This window comes from Anolis sagrei, chromosome X (assembly GCF_037176765.1).
Source record: "Anolis sagrei isolate rAnoSag1 chromosome X, rAnoSag1.mat, whole genome shotgun sequence".
Classification (NCBI taxonomy): Eukaryota; Metazoa; Chordata; class Lepidosauria; order Squamata; family Dactyloidae; genus Anolis; species Anolis sagrei.
In genome coordinates, this window is record NC_090034.1 from 66,402,310 (window position 1) to 66,421,593 (window position 19,284).

At 42.7% G+C, this 19,284-nt stretch overlaps 1 protein-coding gene across 1 annotated transcript in view; it reads left to right on the top strand.

Annotated features, from left to right (window-relative positions):
• Positions 1–19,284, top strand: part of E2F2 (E2F transcription factor 2) — a 49,377-nt gene that overhangs the window by 17,192 nt on the left and 12,901 nt on the right. Inside the window, exons 2-4 of the mRNA XM_060784620.2 lie at positions 6,856–6,961; positions 13,853–14,072; positions 18,093–18,251. Coding sequence (XP_060640603.2) covers positions 6,856–6,961; positions 13,853–14,072; positions 18,093–18,251 — 485 coding nt within the window. The remainder of the gene's footprint in view (positions 1–6,855; positions 6,962–13,852; positions 14,073–18,092; positions 18,252–19,284) is intronic.

A 19,284-nucleotide genomic window follows, 5' to 3' on the forward strand; every position in this document is an offset into this window, starting at 1 on the left:
ACGGGCGGCAGCCAGGTTGTTAACTGGGGCTCCTTATAGAGAGCGGTCATCCCTCCTGTTCAGGGAGCTCCACTGGCTGCCATTCATCTACCGGACCCAATTCAAGGTGCAGGTTCTTACCTACAAAGCCCTGAACAGTTTGGGACCCGCCTACCTGCGTGACTGCATCTCTGTATATGAACCCACATGATCTCTTCGTTCATCTGGAGAGGCCCTGCTCTCGATCCTACCAGCTTCGCAGGCGTTATTGGTGGGGACGAGAGAGAGGGCTTTTTTGGTGGTGGCCCCTCAACTCTGGAACTCCCTCCCTAAGGACATCAGGCAAGCCCCAACTCTGGCAGTCTTCAGGAGGAGCTTAAAGATGTGGTTGTTCCAGTGTGCCTTCCCGGAATAATGATCCCATAGCACTTTGTCCTCCAAAGCACTTTACACTTTTAGGTCTGCTCGTATGTTTTCCACAAATGCCACTATCACCTCTTCGTCCAGGCCTCAGCACTATTCCAATTTTAATTTTTACATTTGGCCTTCCCACAGTTTTAACTATATGTTGTCTTATTGATAATGTTATATGTTTATCATTCATGTTTTATTTTAATTGCATGTATTGTTGTGATTATTGCCTGTATTGTTGTGTTTGGGCTCGGCCTCATCTAAGCCGCACCGAGTCCCTTGGGGAGATGGTAGCGGGGTACAAATAAAATATTATTATTATTATTATTATTATTATTATTAGAGCGAGAAATCCTTTTCCCTCAGTGGTGCCAGCTGCCTGAACTTCTATAGCCAATAACTTTTATATATTATTTCCTTATGAGTTAGGAGGGCTTTACTAATCTGTTTAAAAAGAGTTTTAATAGATCTGTGAGTACAATGACTATATACACTGTTCTCAGTATTTTTTTCCATCATCTTCAGTTATAAAGCAACATTTGATTCTTAAGTTCACAGACTCACATCAAAATCTCTTCTATAGGGAAGCCCAAAAGCGCTATCATTGGGAAGCCCCAAACACTCCTCTATAAGGAAGACCACAACCTCTGTCATTGGGAAGCCCACTTAATTTATCATGAATGACTTTTCAATAACTTTAAAGTATAGGTTCTTTTTATTGCAATTTCCAGTGTGAGAAGGTACATCAGATTGCAGAAAAACATTTAGACAAAGAATGGCATTGGACATGCAGACATACGGATTCTATGCTAACAAACCAACAAAGGAGAATAATAATAATAATAAACAACTTTATTTATACCCCGCCACCATCTCCCCCAATGGGGACTCGGGGCGGCTTACATGAGGCCAAACCCGAACAACAAATTACAACAAAATAAAACTAAAAACACAAGCAACAGCATAATAATTACACAGAAACATATAATACATATAATACAGTGAGCAATCTAAGAAAACAATATACACAATCACAATGACAATGGGCGGGCAGCATGTGGAAGATAAAATGTTAAAAACTCAGGGTGAGATAAAAGAGGAGCAGGTTAATTGCAAAGGAGAGCTCATAAAACGGGGTTGTAGAACCAAACCTTCCCACAGGGGGGGGGGGGGAGACGACGACGGGACGTGTACTCCAGTGACAGAAACATTGAGGGGAGCAATAGTGTGAGGTTATGTGCCTACTCACCAAAGGCACAGCAGAAAAGCCAGGTTTTAAGGTTCTTTTTAAAGGTTTCTAAGGTGGGGGCTTTCCTAATCTCTCTGGGTAATGAGTTCCAGAGTTGGGAGGCCACAGAGGAGAAGGCACTCTCCCATGTACCCACAAGATGAGCCTGTGAAACTGGCAGGGGTGAAAGGAGGGCTTCCCCCGAAGATTGAAGGGCCCGGGCTGGTTCATGGAGGGAGATACGGTCACAAAGGCAGGCGGGTTCCAAACCGTTTAGGGCTTTATAGGTGATAACTACACCTTGAATTGGGACCAGAAAATAAACGGCAGGGAGTGAAGCTCCTTAAACAAGGGGGTCGACCGCTCCCTGTAACTTGCCCCAGTTATTAATCTGGCTGCCGAACGTTGGACTAGTTGAAGTTTCTGGGCCGTCTTCAAGGGTAGCCCCATGTAGAGTGCATTGCAGTAGTCCAGTCTAGAGGTAACTAAGGCATGGACCACCATGGACAAGTCAGTCTTCATGAGGTAAGGTTGCAGTTGGCGCACGAGTTTTAATTGTACGAAGGCCCTCCTGGCCACTGCCGACACTTGTGCATCAAGCGTCAGCACGGAATCCAGGAGGATCCCCAAACTGCAGACCTGTTATTTCATTGGGCGTCTCTGCATGGGAAATCAAAATGTAAGTCGATTACCAATCGACTTAGGAATCGTGGGGAAATCCCACACTTTAGAAACAGCGAAATACCTGGAACCCATAGTTGCAGCTTGCGTCATGTGATGGGCTCCGTGGATTTCTGATTCTTAAATATGTAGAAACACTGGTTTTATTGCATCCAGCAGCATGTTGCTTATCACATATCTTCAGAAGTACTTCAGAAGTGGGTTACACCCCTGTGCCGGCAGGACTGAAGACCGACAGGTTGCAGGTTCGAATCCAGGGAGAGGCGGATGAGTTCCCTCTATCAGCTCCAGCTCCTCATGCGGGGACATGAGAGAAGCTTCCCACAAGGATGATAAAAACATCAAATCATCCAGGCGTCCCCTGGACAACGTCCTTGCAGACGGCCAATTCTCACACCAGAAGCGACCTGCAGTTTCTCAAGTCGCTCCTGACACGCCCAAAAAACCCAAAACACTTTTAATGCATTATCATTGAAGAAGCTTGCAAGTCAGTCAAGAACGGTCTTATGGATCTTGGCTTCCATAATCTGACTTGCAGCAAATACTACTTGTTCCCCTACCATATCATTAATTCCATGTGAGCGTGGAGTCATGTCAGCATATCTTCACTTATTTTGATTCATCCCACCCAGAGGAGAGCTTTGGTGACTGTAAGATGTAATCTGTTTCCATCATCAGCTCTTTTGGATGGGAGATATAAAAACATGGAACGTTCCAAAAGGGTTTGTTCTTGCAACTTTGTCTCTGTTGAAACACTTCACCATTCTCTTTTGGTTTGCCCCAAATATGATAATATATAGATGAATTACAGGAATTCCGCTTTTTCAGAGTGTCATCAATGGCAAGGGTGTTATACATGATCTGCATTTGAAAGGCACATCCCACTCGCCTGATTTAGAATGTGCATCACAAAGAGTTAGATGTGTCAGGATCTTTGTGATGCACATTCTAAATTAGTTTATTATGTAGCAATGGCATAGTTACTCTGTCTTTCCAATATGAATCGTTTTATGAATTATATGCATGGCCTGTGTGTGTGTGATCTGTGATCTGTTTTGGAATCATCATCTTGTGTTGGGATGTTGTTACGTGCTAATAAAGGCTGCGAGTCAAATGTAAGTAGTTGTGTTGATCAATATCAGGTCTAATAGCTTTCATTTTTCTCCAGTATTAGCTGGTTTGTGAGGCTAACTGTGGATTTAACTATGGATTTAAACCTAGTGGCCTGAAAAATAGGACAACTGCAAAGAAGCCAGAATGGATGTCCAAAGAACTTCTAACTGTGCTAAGACACAAAAGAGACATGCACAAGAAGTGGGAAAAGGGAGAAATCACCAAAGAAGAATTCAAACAAATAGGGCTTCTTTTCTTATGTCAGTAGAAAAAGGAAGAACAAGGAGGCGATAGGGCGATGGGGCTGACAGGGGATAGGGAAAAGGCAGAACTACTTAATGCCTTCTTTGCCTCGGTCTTCTCACAAAAAGAAAGTCATCTTCAACTTCAGCAAGATGGAGTGGTTGAGGGATTAGAAGACATCTAACCCCAAATACCTGGCCGCTCTAAATGAGTTCAAGTCCCCAGGGCCAGATCAACTACACCCAAGAATATTGAAAGAACTAGCGGAAGTCATATCGGAACCATTGGCAATCATCTTTGAGAGTTCTTGTAGAATGGAAGAAGTTCCAGCAGATTGGAGAAAGGCCAATGTGGTCCCAATCTTCAAGAAAGGAAAAAAGGATGACCCAAACAATTACCACCCGGTCAGCCTCACGTCGATACCAGGCAAGATTCTGGAAAAGATTGTTAAGGAAGTGGTTTGCAAACAGTTAGAAACAAATGCAGTCAACATGGATTTATTAAAAACAAGTCATGCCAGACTAATCTGATCTCTATTTTCAATAGAATTACAAGCTGGGTAGATGCGGGGAATGCCGTGGATGTAACATACCTGGATTTCAGTAAGGCCTTCGACAAGGTCCCCCATGACCTTCTGGCAAACAAAGTAGTCCAGTGTGGGCTAGGCAAAACTACGATGAGGTGGATCTGTAATTGGTTAAATGGATGAACCCAGAGGGTGCTCACCAATGCTTCCTCTTCATCTTGGAAAGAAGTGACAAGTGGAGTGCCGCAGGGTTCCGTCCTGGGCCCGGTCCTGTTCAACATCTTTATTAATGACTTAGATGAAGGGTTAGAAGGCAGGATCATCAAGGTTGCGGACTACACCAAATTGGGAGGGAGAGCCAATACTCCAGAGAACAGGAGCAGGATTCAAAATGATCTTGACAGATTAGAGAGATGGGCCAAAACTAACAAAATGAAGTTCAACAGTGACAAATGCAAGATACTCCACTTAGGCAGAAAAAACGAAATGCAAAGATACAGAATGGGGGACAATGCCTGGCTCGAGAGCAGTGTGTGTGAAAAAGATCTTGGAGTCCTCGTGGACAACAAGTTAAACATGAGCCAACAATGTCATGTGGCGGCAAAAAGAGCCATTGGGATCTCGGCCTGCATCAATGGGAGCATAGTGTCTAGATCTAGGGAAGTAATGCTACCCCTCTATTCTACCTGGAGTATTGTATCCAATTCTGGGCACCACAATTGAAGAGAGATATTGACAAGCTGGAATGTGTCCAGAGGAGGGCGACTACAATGATCAAGGATCTGGAGAACAAGCCCTATGAGGAGCAGCTTAAATAGCTGGGCATGTTTAGCCTGAAGAAGAGACGGCTGAGAGGAGACATGATAGCCATGTATAAATATGTGAGAGGAAGTCACAGGGAGGAGGGAGCAAGCTTGTTTTCTGCTTCCCTGAAGACTAGGTCGTGGAATAATGCCTTCAAACTACAAGAAAGGAGATTCCATCTGAACATGAGGAAGAAATTCCTGACTGTGAGAGCTGTTCGGCAGTGGAATTCTCTGCCCCGATGGTGGAGGCTCCTTCTTTGGAAGCTTTTAAACAGAGGCTGGATGGCCATCTGTCAGGGGTGATTTGAATGCAATATTCCTGCTTCCTGGCAGGGGGTTGGACTGGATGGCATGCCTCAGGAGGAGGAGGAGATGTTTCGGCCAATCAGAGCCCAAGAAAACAGTGATGTTGCCAGGCTATAGGTCTCCTCTGCTTTTATTTATTTGTCGTGTCAGGGCAACCAGTCAATTGTATTACATTTCTAACAGAATAAAACAAGCAAACAGACAGAATACAAAATGTGTGAGTTTGGTAGTTGATTAAATGTCCTTTGACTAGTATCTGGCCACTTGGAGTGCCTCTGGTATTACTGTAAGAAGGTCCTCCATTGTGCATGTGGCAGGGCTCAGGTTGCATTGCAACAGGTCAGTTGTTTGCTCTTCTCCACACTCGCATGTTGTGGATTCCACTTTGTAGCCCCATTTCTTGAGGTTGGCTCTGCATCTCATGGTGCCAGAGCACCGTCTGTTCAATGCCTTCCAAGTTGCCCAGTCTTCTGTGTGCCCTGGGGGGGGGGGGGTCTCTCATTTGGTATCAGCCATTGGTTGATTGTATTCAACCAATTGTATTGTGAGGTTCTGAGTTTGAGCCTGCCACTTTTGGACTCTCGCTTGCTGAGGTGTTCCAGCTAGTGTCTCTGTAGATCTTAGAAAACTATTTCTTGATTTAAGTCGTTGGCGTGCTGGCTGATACCCAAACAGGGGATGAGCTGGAGATGTCTCTGCGTTGGTCCTTTCACTGTTGACTGCTACTTCCCGGCGGATGTCAGGTGGTACAATACCGGCTAAGCAGTGTAATTTCTCCAGTGGTGTAGGGTGCAGACACCTCGTGATAATGCGGCATATCTCATTAAGAACCACATCTACTGTTTTAGTGTGGTGAGATGTGTTCCATGCTGGGCATGCGTACTCAGCAGCAGAGTAGCATAGCGCAAGGGCAGATGTCTTCACTGTATCTGGTTGTGATCCCCAGGTTGTGCCAGCCAGTCTCCTCTGCTGATCCAGACGAAAACGTCTCAGAATCAGCGGTATCTTAAGCCCAGCCTTCAACCTCAGGGCTCCTCTGCATATCCAGAAGAAGGGAAAGAGGGCATGCTTTTAAGGATATTTTATTTATAGAAAGAAAGAAAAATTCCTAAAAATAGGTGATGACCCAAATGTTATAAAACTTGGTGGACTAAGAGTGGCCGGTGTGCTCTCCATGTGTGGTGATTTTCACCCCTCTAGTCTTGAAACTGAGAGGAAGGGGAACCTGGGAAGGCTGTGCATGTTGGCCAATGGTCCAAAAATTTTGTTCGTTCTGACGAAAGAATAAAACAACTCATTCAGGAAGGCCCCATTTTCGGAAGCAGCGCTCATAAATGAAACCTGGGCCATAAGAATGAAACAAATCAAAACAGATAACAATTCTTTACAAATGCACAAGACTAGTATATACCTGTGTTGTGATTTTGCTGTGTGTGTGACATGTTCATGTAAGAGAGATGGACACACCGTGGTACAAATGTTAAATTGTTTTCCACTCAGGACTGTCTATGAGATAAGTCCATAGTCTAACATGCCAGTCTTTCATCTTCTTTCCTTACCAGGCCAAAAGGAAGCTGGACTTGGAAGGGACGGGCCAGCACTGCATCCCGGAATTCCGAACCCCAAAAGGCAAAGGAAGGACGCTCCCACCCATCCCTAGTCCCAAAAGTAAGGGGAACAAGAAGCCTGGGACAGGAGAGTGCTTTGTTTGTATTTTTGCATGCATTTCCCCAGAAATTAGATATTATATGAGTCTACACTGCCATATAATCCAATGCAAAGCAGATAATCTGGATTTTATATAGCAGTGTAGATGGGGCCCTAGCCCATATATTTACGAACAAAAAACTCCTGGGATAGGAAATACCTGGACAAATGTATTGAAATTTCGCCTTCAGTCTGGAAATATCCCATAATGCAAGAAGTGTCCACTTTGGTTAATTTGCAGAGCATTAGAATTCTGATTGCAGGCCCCAGACTTGGACAATGCAAGGTTCTTTTTAAATTGATTGTTTTACTCCAGTGCATAAACATTGAAAAACGTAGCTTTCGAATTGTATTGTGATGCTTTTCATGTTAGCCACTTTGAGGCCCCTTCTTACACTGCCAGATAATCCAGGTTATCAAAGCAGATAATCCACATTTTCTGCTTTGAACTGGATTATCTTAGTCTACACTGTCATATAATCCAGTTCAAAGCAGATAATGTGGGTGTTATACAGCTGTGTTGGAAGGGCCTTATCTGATTGTTTTGGTGTTGCTTGTTTTAATTCTGTTTTGATATTTGTATGTATATTTTAAATTGGATACTAATGGTTTTATGTCAAGCCATTTTGAGTCCCCTTTGAGGAGATAAAGCAGGGTATAAATAATAATAATAATAATAATTTATTTGCTTTTTCTGAAGGATAGCTGTGGAATCATAAATGGGTCTATTTTTTTTCCATAATTCTGTGCAAAATAAGCCTCTCCAGAACTTTGTAAAGATTACAGGAGCTGTCTTCATAGACATGTCAGCTGCTTATTATACTGTAAATCATCGCCTTCTCCTGAGAAAAATGTATAATATCACAAAAGACTACCACCTCGCTCGCTTCATAGAAATCTGCTACAAAACAGGAGCTTTTCTGTTGAATTCCAGGGCCAGAGAAGCAGATGGCAAAAACAGAAGAACAGCCTGCCTCAGGGGAGCGTGCTTGCTCCATTAATGTTTAACATTTACACAAATGATCAGCCACTGCCAGAAAGGACAGAAAGCTTCATCTATGCTGACAATCATGCCATCACCGCTCAAGCAGGGGGCTTTGAAATGGTTGAACAGAAGCTCTCAAAAGCTTTAGGTGCTCTTACTGTCTATTAAAGGAAAAACCAGTGGATTCCTGATCTATCTAAAACACAAACGTGTGGTTTTCACCTTATTATTATTATTATTATTATTATTATTATTATTAACTTTATTTGTACCCCGTTAGCATCTCCCAAAGGACTCGATGTGGCTTACAAAGGCCAAGGCCTCAAAACACAACATAACAATACACAACCTAAAGCAAACTAAAAACAGTTAAAGCAATATTAAACAACAAGCAATAAAATAATACACCAAGACACAATAAAACTGGGCCGGGCCAGAGTAATGGGTACAGATTAAAAGTGCTGACGTGACAGGTGGTATGTAAGGATTATGGGGTAAGTGCAGTGTGCCAGCAATCTTAATTTCTAATAAAGTGCTTCTGGGACTTGTTGTTGGAGGATTCCTATTCTGGAAAGGCACATCAGAACAGCCAGGTCTTCAAGTTCTTTCTAAAGACTGCCAACGTAGGGGCCTGTCTAAGATCTTTGGGGAGGGTGTTCCAGAGTCGGGGGGCCACCACAGAAAAGGCCCTGTCTCGCGTCCCCACCAGACGCGCCTGCGATGCAGGTAGAATCGCAAGCAGGGCCTCACCGGATGAACAGACCTTAAAAACAGACAAGCACCTAGAACTCTGGGATGACATGGGAAGGAATCCCACTGGAACATTGCAGCACATCCAGACACCTGGGAGTCACTCTGGACCATGCTCTGACTTACAAGAAGAACTGCTTGACTATCATGCAAAAATATCATACGAAAGCTGACTGTCACAACCTGGGGAGCACATCCAGACACAGTGAAGACATCTGCCCTTGCGCTTGGCTACTCTGCTGCTGAGTACGCATACTACTGAGTACGCAAACCACAGAGCTATTACAATGCAAATCTGGGGAGCTCACCCTGCTCCCCAGATCTGAACCACCAACCTTCAGTTCTACAGTCTAGCTGGCGCATGAGTTTAACCCTTGTTATTTCGGGGAGGTAATAAAATGTGCCCATTTGGAAATGCTGGTGATTTGATTGGGAGATCACAGACAACAAAGCTCCTTGGCATGGAAGATGGAGCGACAGCACCTCCCAGTGGTCAGAGTCAAGCACAGCCTCAAGATGCCATAGATGGGGAAAAAGATGGGAAAGCCTTTAGCAACAATGCCTCCACCAGAGGCACTTCAAGTGGCCAGCTTCTGGTCAAAGGACATTTAGTAAACTTTGTGTTTTTAAATACATCACAACTGTTAAAAATTCGTTTTGACTGGGGTGAGTCCAAGATGGCTCTAAAAATGATTCTAGAGTAGATAGAGATTATTTTGGGGAATTTTTGGAACAAAAAAAAGTGACCCCTCGAGCCTTGTTCACGAAGGTTTTCTAATCTATAGCCTTCCCAACTCTGATAAGTCATGAAGGAATCAGGTGAAAATGACTCTGAACGTGGACAGAGTTCCTGCTCTATGGGAGGCAGGGTTTGAAAGATGCTATGATCGTTTCCTTGCTGTAGATTCAACACTGAATTCTGACCCATCTTTGTCGGAGAATTAACCTTCTTTATTTTTTGCTCCTTCCCTAGTGGTATATCTACCTGAAGAATTACTGTATTTACTTGATTGTAATGCTCACCTTTTTTGACTACATTGCCATCCCAAAATTAGGGTGTGCATTAAATTTGCGTAGTATCGTAAATACTTTTTTGTGTTTCAGGGTTTTGAAAATTGAGGTGTGCATTAGATTCGATCGCACATTAGCCTCAAGTAAACATGGTAATACAGATTGATGCCATTTGAATAACCAGGGCTCAATACTTTGGAATCCTGAGAGTTGTAGTTTTGCAAGGTCTTTAGCCTTCTCTACCTGATAGTACTTAGCCTTACTAAATTACAGCAATGTTTGCATCCTTATGCTTTCAAGGATCTTTGGACTCCACCATAGTATGACCGTGTGTACTGTGAAGACTCAACTCGTTTTGTATTATTATTATAGATTTCTTTGTACTTAACGTCACAGCACAGCACACATGCCCATGAGGTCCAAGTGTTTGGGGTTCGTCTCTGAATATCAGACTCTCCCCAAGGGCTTAGCATATTAGAGGTATTATTATTATTAGAGATATATGTTATTGTTGTTATTGTTATTATGTACATAATAACACAGCATACATGCACATTAGGTCCATGTCTCGGATTCATAGAATCATAGAGTTGGAAGAGACCTCATGGGCCATCCAGTCCAACCTCCTGCCAAGAAGCAGGAATATTGTATTCAAAGCACCCCTGACAGATGGCCATCTAGCCTCTGTTTAAAAGCTTCCAAAGAAGGAGCCCCCACCGCACTCTGGTGCAGAGAATTCCACTGCTGAATGGCTCTCACAGTCAGGAAGTTATTCCTAATGTTCAGATGGAATATCCTTTCTTGTAGTTTGAAGCCATTGTTCCGCGTCCTAGTCTCCAGGGAAGCAGAAAACAAGCTTGCTCCCTTCCTTATGACTTCCTCTCACATATTTATACATGGCTATCATGTCTCCTCCCAGCCTTCTCTTCTTCAGGCTAAACATGCCCAGCTCTTTAAGCCGCTCCTCATAGGGCTTGTTCTCCAGACCGCTGATCATTTTAGTTGCCCTCCTCTGGACACATTCCAGCTTGTCAATATCTCTCTTCAACTGGACACAATATTCCAGGTGTGGTTTAACCAAGGCAGAGTAGAGGTGTAGCATGACTTCCCTGGACCTAGACACTATGCTCCTATTGATGCAGGCCAAAATCCCATTGTTTTGTTTCGTTTTGTTTTTGCCACCACATCACATTGTTGGCTCATGTTTAACTTGTTGTCCACGAGGACCCCAAGATCCTTTTCACAAGTACTGCTCTCAAGCCAGGCATCCCCCATTCTGTATTTTTGCATTTCATTTTTTCTGCCTAAGTGGAGTATCTTGCATTTTTCACTGTTGAACTTCATTTTGTTAGCTTTGGCCCATCTCTAATCTGTCAAGATCATTTTGAATCCTGCTCTTGCCCTCTGGAGTATTGGCTATCCCTCCCAATTTGGTGTCGTCTGCAAACTTGATGATCATGCCTTCTAACCCTTCATCTAAGTCATTAATAAAGATGTTGAACAGGACCGGGCCCAGGGTGGAACCCTGCGGCACTCTGCTCATCACTTCTTTCCAGGGTGAAGAAGCACTGGTGAGCACCCTCTGGGTTCGTCCACTTACAGATCCACCTAATCGTAGTTTAGCCTAGCCCACATTTGACTAGTTTGTTTGCCAGAACCTTACTGAAATCCAGGTACGATACGCCTCTGTGTATCGGACTCTTCCCAAGGGCCGGGAATTTTAGAGATATTATTATTATTAGATATATATTGTTGTTATTGTTATTATGTACATAACCCTACAGCACATTAGGCCCAGTGACGGATCTGTCTTTGTATATCAGGCTCTTCCCAATGGCTGAGAATATTAGAGGCATTTTCGCAGAATGTGCACAGTTCTGAGAAGTTCTGCCTTCCTTCTGCAGCATGTGGATTGATGTTCTGTCTAAAATAAGACTCTTCCAGTGCTTTTTGAGGTTTCTTGGGATGCCTCCAAGAGCGCCCACCACTTTTGGTACCGCTGTTGTTCTCTTTTGTCATAGTCTTCTCCTTTCCATTTGTAAGTCCTTGTATTTCATGCTCTTTTCCAGCTCTTTGTCCTCTACGCTACTGTCTCCTGGTACTGCAACATCTATAATAATCTGGTGTGTTATGTGGCAGGTGGTTATCTGTTTAGAGTCTCAGATCTGAGAGTATTTTTGTTCCGTTGTTTTCTATGGACTTTTCTGGCTTGTGCTTACATCAGGTTCCCCTGTAGGGGAGACCATACTACTACACTTGATCTTAGCCAAAAGGCCGAGAAGCGATACTTCTTGCACAGGTTCCAGGGCACCATTGCTGCCAGCCTGTTGAGATGTTCCATGTAGTCAGCCTGGGCTATTTTCTTGCAGCTGCCAAAGAGGTACTCCATGTCTCGCCCCTCTCTTTGCATACATGCAAAAGTCCTTGTAGGGCTTTCCCATTCTTGGGTTGTTGTAGTTTTTTTCAGGCCATGAAAGCCTTCGACAATACATTTTCCATTCTTGTTTTCATTGCATTTTTCACAAGGCTTTTTCTTGTGCAGCAAAAACAAGGCCTTCCGTTTCTTTTTTTAGTGTTCCATCTCGCAGGAGCCTGATTTTACAGTTACTTGAGGTTGCTCCCTCTTGCATTTTCTCCCAGGGCTGCTGCTGCTTTGCAAGAGCCCTGAAAGTTAATAGTATCAGAGTCTGCAAAGCCAGTCTGCAGGCCTCCTTTGCAGCTATTGGTTCAGAAAGGTATTTTTTTGGGTCTAGGGACTGCCTTTTCTCCCAGGGAAGAGATCTCCATTTTGGAATCTCCCCTGCCTTTTCAGTTTAGAGGAAAGACTTCAGATGTGCTGATGGTTAGGCAGGTAGCTCTGGGAAAACCATTGCAAAAACTATACATTATATATTGAGTATTATATATTACATTATATATTGTGTATTGTATGTTAAGCTATACATTATATAGTCTGGTCGCTTCTGGAGTGAGAGAATCAGCCGTCTACGAAGACGTTGCCCAGGGGACGCCCGGATATCTTGCCATCCTGCGAGGAGGCTTCTCTCATGTCCCATTATATATTGAGTGTGTTAAGCTATACATTATATATTGTGTATTGTATATTAAGCTATATTTAATATAGATAGTATATTGTGTATTGAGCTATATAGAGAAATTATAGATAGATTAATAGAAAAGCTATTGAGAAAATATTGAGTATTGACTTTATTGAGAAAGAACTATTGAGTTAGATAGATAGCATTGAGCATTTGCCTCCAAAGCTAACTTTGAGCAATAGATAGGGGAAAAAACCTGCTTTTTTCTGACCATAGGAGTTCAGGGTTAGGGTAAGGGATTCCAGAATTCCTTTTACTTTTTGGAGGAAGGGGAAATTCATCTCTATGCTTTACCAATTGACTGTTTGTAACTTTGATGAACTGTGCCAAATCTGCAAAGACTTTGTGTAAATAAATATCCTTTTTTATGTTTAAAACAAGTAATAGTCTCAGTTGCTGAGTATCTCAAGCTTCTCAAGAAAGAGAAGCAGTTCGCTCAGACATAGAGAGAAGCACGTCGCAGTTTTATTTTTTATAGCGTCTGGGCAGACAGTACATTTAGGGTTCCCCTTCTAAGCTGCTCCCATGCTTTCTTTCTGTCAACCTTCCATTCCATGTCTTTAAATCCTGGCCAAGGATGAGGTTTGCTTGGCAACTGCTTTTTTTGTGTCTTAAAAAGACTCTATTGAGCTCTGTAGTCTTCTTCTGATTCTTTGGCATTCAGCATCTCAGCCTTATGGACTTCTTTCAGGGTTGGCTCTTGAATGTCTTCTTTCAGGCCCCTTTTCTCTTCCTCAACTCATTGCTTGGCTTGGAGCAGCCCTCTTCCTCCTTCAGACCTTGTTAAGTAGAGTCTGCCTATGTCACTTCCTGGGTGTAGTGCTCAGTTAATGGTCATCACTTTTTGTGTATTATTTTTATTGTTATTGTTATTTTTATGTTTCTTTATATCCCGCTTTTTTTCTCCATACGGAGACTCACAAGTAGCTCACAACTAAAAGCATTGCAATACAACTTAAAATATACTAAAACAATATTAAACATCAGTATTAAACATTTGCTTTTCAGCCCCCAAATCCCCCGGGGAGAAGACGCGGTATGACACCTCGCTCGGCCTCTTAACCAAGAAGTTCATTCACCTGCTCAGTGAGTCCGAGGATGGAGTGCTGGATCTGAATCGGGCTGCGGAGGTGCTGGATGTCCAGAAGCGGCGCATCTATGACATCACCAACGTCCTGGAGGGGATCCAGCTCATTCGCAAGAAGTCCAAGAACAACATTCAGTGGATGTAGGTATAGCGGGGACCTTGGAACCAGCATGCCAGCAAAGTGTGCAGAGGAAATGCTTTGAGAGAGCAAGATTCTAGTAGGTTTCAAAAGCAGCTTTGAAAAAGGTGTTTTTTAACAGTGAAAACGCATGAGACAAAGGCAAGTTGTGTGTACATGTGTAAACAATTGTGCATACCGCAAGCTCAAGCAGTATGTATTGAGGTATTACCTTAATGACCACCTCTCTCTCCCAAGATCTGCTTCATAGTGCTTCATTGCTACAATGCCAGAACGGAGTAGTGCTACTGACTATCCTGCACTGTGCTGATAGGCCTTTCTGTACAATTGGTTCCACAATAGGAAAATGCTTGCCAAATGTTGGGCACCTTACTCTTCTTTTGATTATTTTGCTTTCAGCATTTCAGCCTTATGGGCTTCTTTCAGTGATGGCTCTTGGCTAGTTCTTGGGTGTCTTCTTTCAGGCTCCTTTGGGTCCCATTTGGCTGGAATATAAGCTGACCCGAATATAAGCCGAGCCACCTAATTTTACCATAAAAACTGGGAAAACTTATTGACTTGAGTATAAGCTGAGGGTGGGAAATGCAGCAGCTATGAGTAAATTTAAAAAAAAAATAGATATCAATAAAATTAAACCATTATTCTATCAATGTAAATGTGCTTATGTATCCTTTCAATAATAATATAGAGAGTAAACAAATCAAATGTAATAACAATGATAGCAATACATAAATAATAATAATAGCAATAATAATAGAGTAAAATAATAAATGTAATAATAATAATAATAATACATCCATGAGAATCTCATCAATGCAGCCATATTCACTGGCTCTGTCAGCAGTTAACTCGTTATATTTGCTAGAGGAATTATTTAGATGCTTTACCTAAAAAATCATACCTGCGATAGAAAGACCCAAGAAGCAAGGAAACATAATAGATGATAACTGCTCCTTACAGAGAGAGGTCAACCCTCCTGTTCAAGGAGTTTCATTGGCTGCCGTTCATCTTCTGGGCTCAATTCAAGGTGCAGGTGCTTACATACAAAGCCCTAAACAGTTTGGGACCCACCTACCTGTGTGACCGCATCTCCGTATACAAACCCACGCAATCTCTTCGTTCATCTGGTGAGGCCCTGCTCACGATCCCACCGGCATTGCAAGCGCGATTGGTGGGAACGAGGGACAGGGCCTTCTCGGTGGTGGCCCCACGATTCTGGGACTCCCTCCCCAAGGACATCAGGCACTCCCCAACACTGGCAGTCTTCAGAAGGAGCTTGAAAACATGGATGTTCCAGTGTGCCTTCCCAGATTAAGGAATCCCAAGCAATGTCCCTAATGCACTTTATGAGAGAGTTAGAATTGTCTGCACACCCTTTTATTTCCAAAATATTCATCCTACCTCACCTGGACATGCCCAGCATTTTTAGAATTTTAATCATTACATTTGGCCCTGCCACAGGTTTTTAATAGTGTTGTGTTTTTGTTAATGTTCTGCTTTGTTACGAGTGATTTGTTTTTGCATTGTATTGTTGTTGTGTTTTTGCTAATGATGTACTTTGGGCTCGGCCTCTTGTAAGCCGCACCGAGTCCTGCGGGAGATGGTAGCAAGGTACAAATAAAGGATTATTATTATTATTATTATTATTATTATTATTATCATTACCCCATGACTGGTTTTGAATTCCATATCAACTGAACATATCATAAATATTAAAAATTAACTAGGTTTTTTTTTGTTACAAAAATATGAGTCAAGCACTGAAAACGTTAAATGGATGCAGTTACTCAAAGAAGATGTGGTGCAATATAAGCAGGTGTACTTGTTGCTTAGTAACGCCTCAGTCTGAGAGAGCTCTCAGTGTGAGAGAACACCACGGAGTGTGAGGTAGGCCTCGGTATGAAAAGGCCTTGTGTGTGAAGCTTCAGTGTGAAGGTTGAATTTTATTTGTGTTAAAGAAACCTCGTTCTTGTAAATAGTGCAACCATATCATTTTACTACAAAAAAAACCTAAGGAAGAGATAAGATTGTTCTGTGTGTGTGTGGTTTTTTTTACCACTTTTGGCTACTGGTGCTGTGTCATGCTGCTGATAAGTTACTCTGCTGTACTTTTATGAGGAGATCCCTTTGTTAATAAGCCCACTTGCCCAACAGAACACACATCTAGCAACTTGTATATGCCAGCATACACCCACTAAAAAGTTGAAAAGTGGAAGCTGCCCATCTGTAGACACCATTTCCATTTCGCATCTTGAATGAAAACAGAACAGAAGGCCTCTCCTCCACTCTAGCCAGAACAATCCAACTGGGTCGCTCTGCCAGAGGAGGAGAGGAAGATGCACGTGGGGCGAGGGAGGGGGTAAGAAAGGCGCCTGTAGGGTGAAGGATATGGAGGGAAGGGTGCACGCAGGGAGGGAGGAGGAGAGAAAGGAGAGTGGTTTACTGTGCAGAGAGGTGAGGCTCCTGGTGCGGAGGCGTAGGGCTGAAAGAAGCCCTTATTTCAGCCCCATGCCTTCTCACCAGGACCCTCACACGAGTGCCAGCTCACAGCAGCCGTTCCCAATAACGACACAGGACTCCAATCCGTAATCAATTAGAAACCTTTACTGCTGGATGTTCAGACACAAAGAAAGCCGGGATTGACCAGCAGCCGCTGGTCATCTCTTTTATACCCTCCCCCACATTTGAAAACCTTTTTCCCGCCAAGCTGAAAGTCCCACGCAACGCTCCCGCCAAATGCCAACTGCTTTCCCCCGAGGTCACCAGCTGCACAGTCCTTATCAGAGTCCTAGGTCAGGACCCTGGTTTTTAGCGCCAAAATCGAAGGCCTGGAAACCGGTTCCTGACACACGAGTATAAGCCAAGGGGGGCTTTTTCAGCCTAAAAAGGAGACTGAAAAACTCTGCTTATAGTCGAGTATATACAGTAAATAAATATAATAATAACATGATAATCCTTGTATTTAAGCATGAGGGTTCCTCACACTTATGCAATTTAGAATACTGTCCCCCAAACTAATGATCTCTGGGTGTTGGGGGGTAATTTCCAAAAAAGTAAAATAAAGAAAACATTTCTAAAGTAAAGCCTCAACAACTACAACAGCAGAACTTCACCAAATCAGGCTAGATCTACACTGCCATATAATCCAGTATCTGATCCCAGATTATCTGCTTTGAACTGGATTACATGAGTCTGCACTCACGCCCCTCCAAATCTTTGCTTCTATCGCTGAAAGATATAGCACTTCCTTAGCTGTTTATTATTTATTTACAGCTTTTATATTCTGCCCTTCTCACCCCACAGGGGACTCAGGGCGGATTACAGTGTACACATATATGGCAAACATTCAATGCCAATTTTTGACATACAAACCTATAAAGACATACACAGAGGCTATTTAACTTTTTCTGGCCGCCAGGGGAGCTGTCGCTTTCATCGTCCATCTGCGACACTCATGAAGCACTTCCGCATTTCCCGCATGCTTCCCCGCTGGAATGCTTTGCTGGAGTCTTCTTTATGGCTTCATAAATCAGTTAATTTAGCCTCCCCACACTTTAAGGTGGTACCTTATTTTCCTACTTGACAGATGCAACTGTCTTTCGGGTTGCAAAGGTCGACAAAAGGCTACACATAATTGGTTGGAAACCCACTCCAACCCGGGCTGGCTTCAAACTCATGACCTTTTTGGTCAGAGTGATCTTAATGCAGCTGACACTCAGTCAGCTGCGCCACAATCCCGGTGCATTGCAGTATATATTTTGGCTATGTTCTGTAGTATAGGATGTCATTTCAACACATTTGTTTTGATCTGTTGCTGTTTGCCTCCTTTGTTAGTTGTCCTTCCCCAGGCATACACACTCACAAAATCAATTTCCTTGCGCTCTACACGTGATCCAGGGGCATTCCTCCAAATGAATAATGCCTGGGTTCTGAAACTCAAAAGCTGGTTCTGCTTTCAATCAATGCCAATGCATGTCTGTGTCAATCTAGTCTCTTGTTAACTTGCTGAATTTGTTTCCTAGGGGGACGGGGATCTTTCAGGACTCCTCCTTGACAACGCAGCAGCAGTCGTTGCGGAAAGAGCTGACAGAGGTCTCCAGGATCGAGAGGATGTTGGACAAGCTCATTCATGAGTGCACGCTTCAGCTAAAGCATCTAACAGATGATGGAACAAATCAGAGATATCCTTTCTGAGGGTCAGGATGGGAAGGGAAAGTTGGATGGGAGGCCTGGAACAAATGTCTTGATCCAGAACAGGCGTGGGCCAACCATCCCTCCAGGTGTTTGGGACTCCGACTCACACAATTCCTAACAGCTGCTTTGAGTTTCCTTTGGGAGAGTTAAAGCAGGGTATAAACAAATATAATATTTGTATATTTTCTGTTGTATGCTAATACATTTATGTTAAGCCACATTGCGTCTCCTTCAGGAGAGGTAAAGCAGAGTATGAATAGATATAATAATAATAATAATAATAATAATAATAATAATAATATATTTTAAATTGTATGCTAATGCCTTTATGTTATGCCGCTTTGAGTCTCCTTCGGGAGAGATTAAGAGGGGTATAAATAAATATAATAATAATATTCGTATATTTTAAACTGTATGCTAATGCTTTTTGTTTAAGCCGCTTTGAGCCTCCTTTGGGAGAGATAAAGCAGAGTATACATCAAAATAATAATAATAATAATAATAATAATCACAATCTATCAATTGCAAAAAGGCCACCTTACTTGGATCTGTGCGCATCATTTGAAAATACATCACACAGTCCTAGACGCTTGAGAAGTGTCTGACTTGTAATTTTGTGATACGAAATCCAGCATAGAGATCTCGTTTGATGTGACATACTGTGCTTTTGTGTCAATAATAATAATAATATAATTGTCAATGATGCAATCTCAGGTGACAGCAGAATTGGCGGGAACCAACTGGAAAGGCTTACACCAGGGGTCCTCAAACTTTTTAAACAGAGGGCCAGGTCACAGACCCTCAAACTGTTGGAGGGCCGGATTATAATTTGAAAAACATGAATTCCTATGTACACTGCACATATCTTATTTGTAGTGCAAAAAACACTTAAAATAATACAATAATTAAAATGAAGAACAATTTTAACAAATATAAACTTATTCATATTTCAGTGGGAAGTGTGTGCCTGCTTTTGGCTGATGAGGTAGGATTGTTGTTGTTGTGTGCTTTCAAGTCATT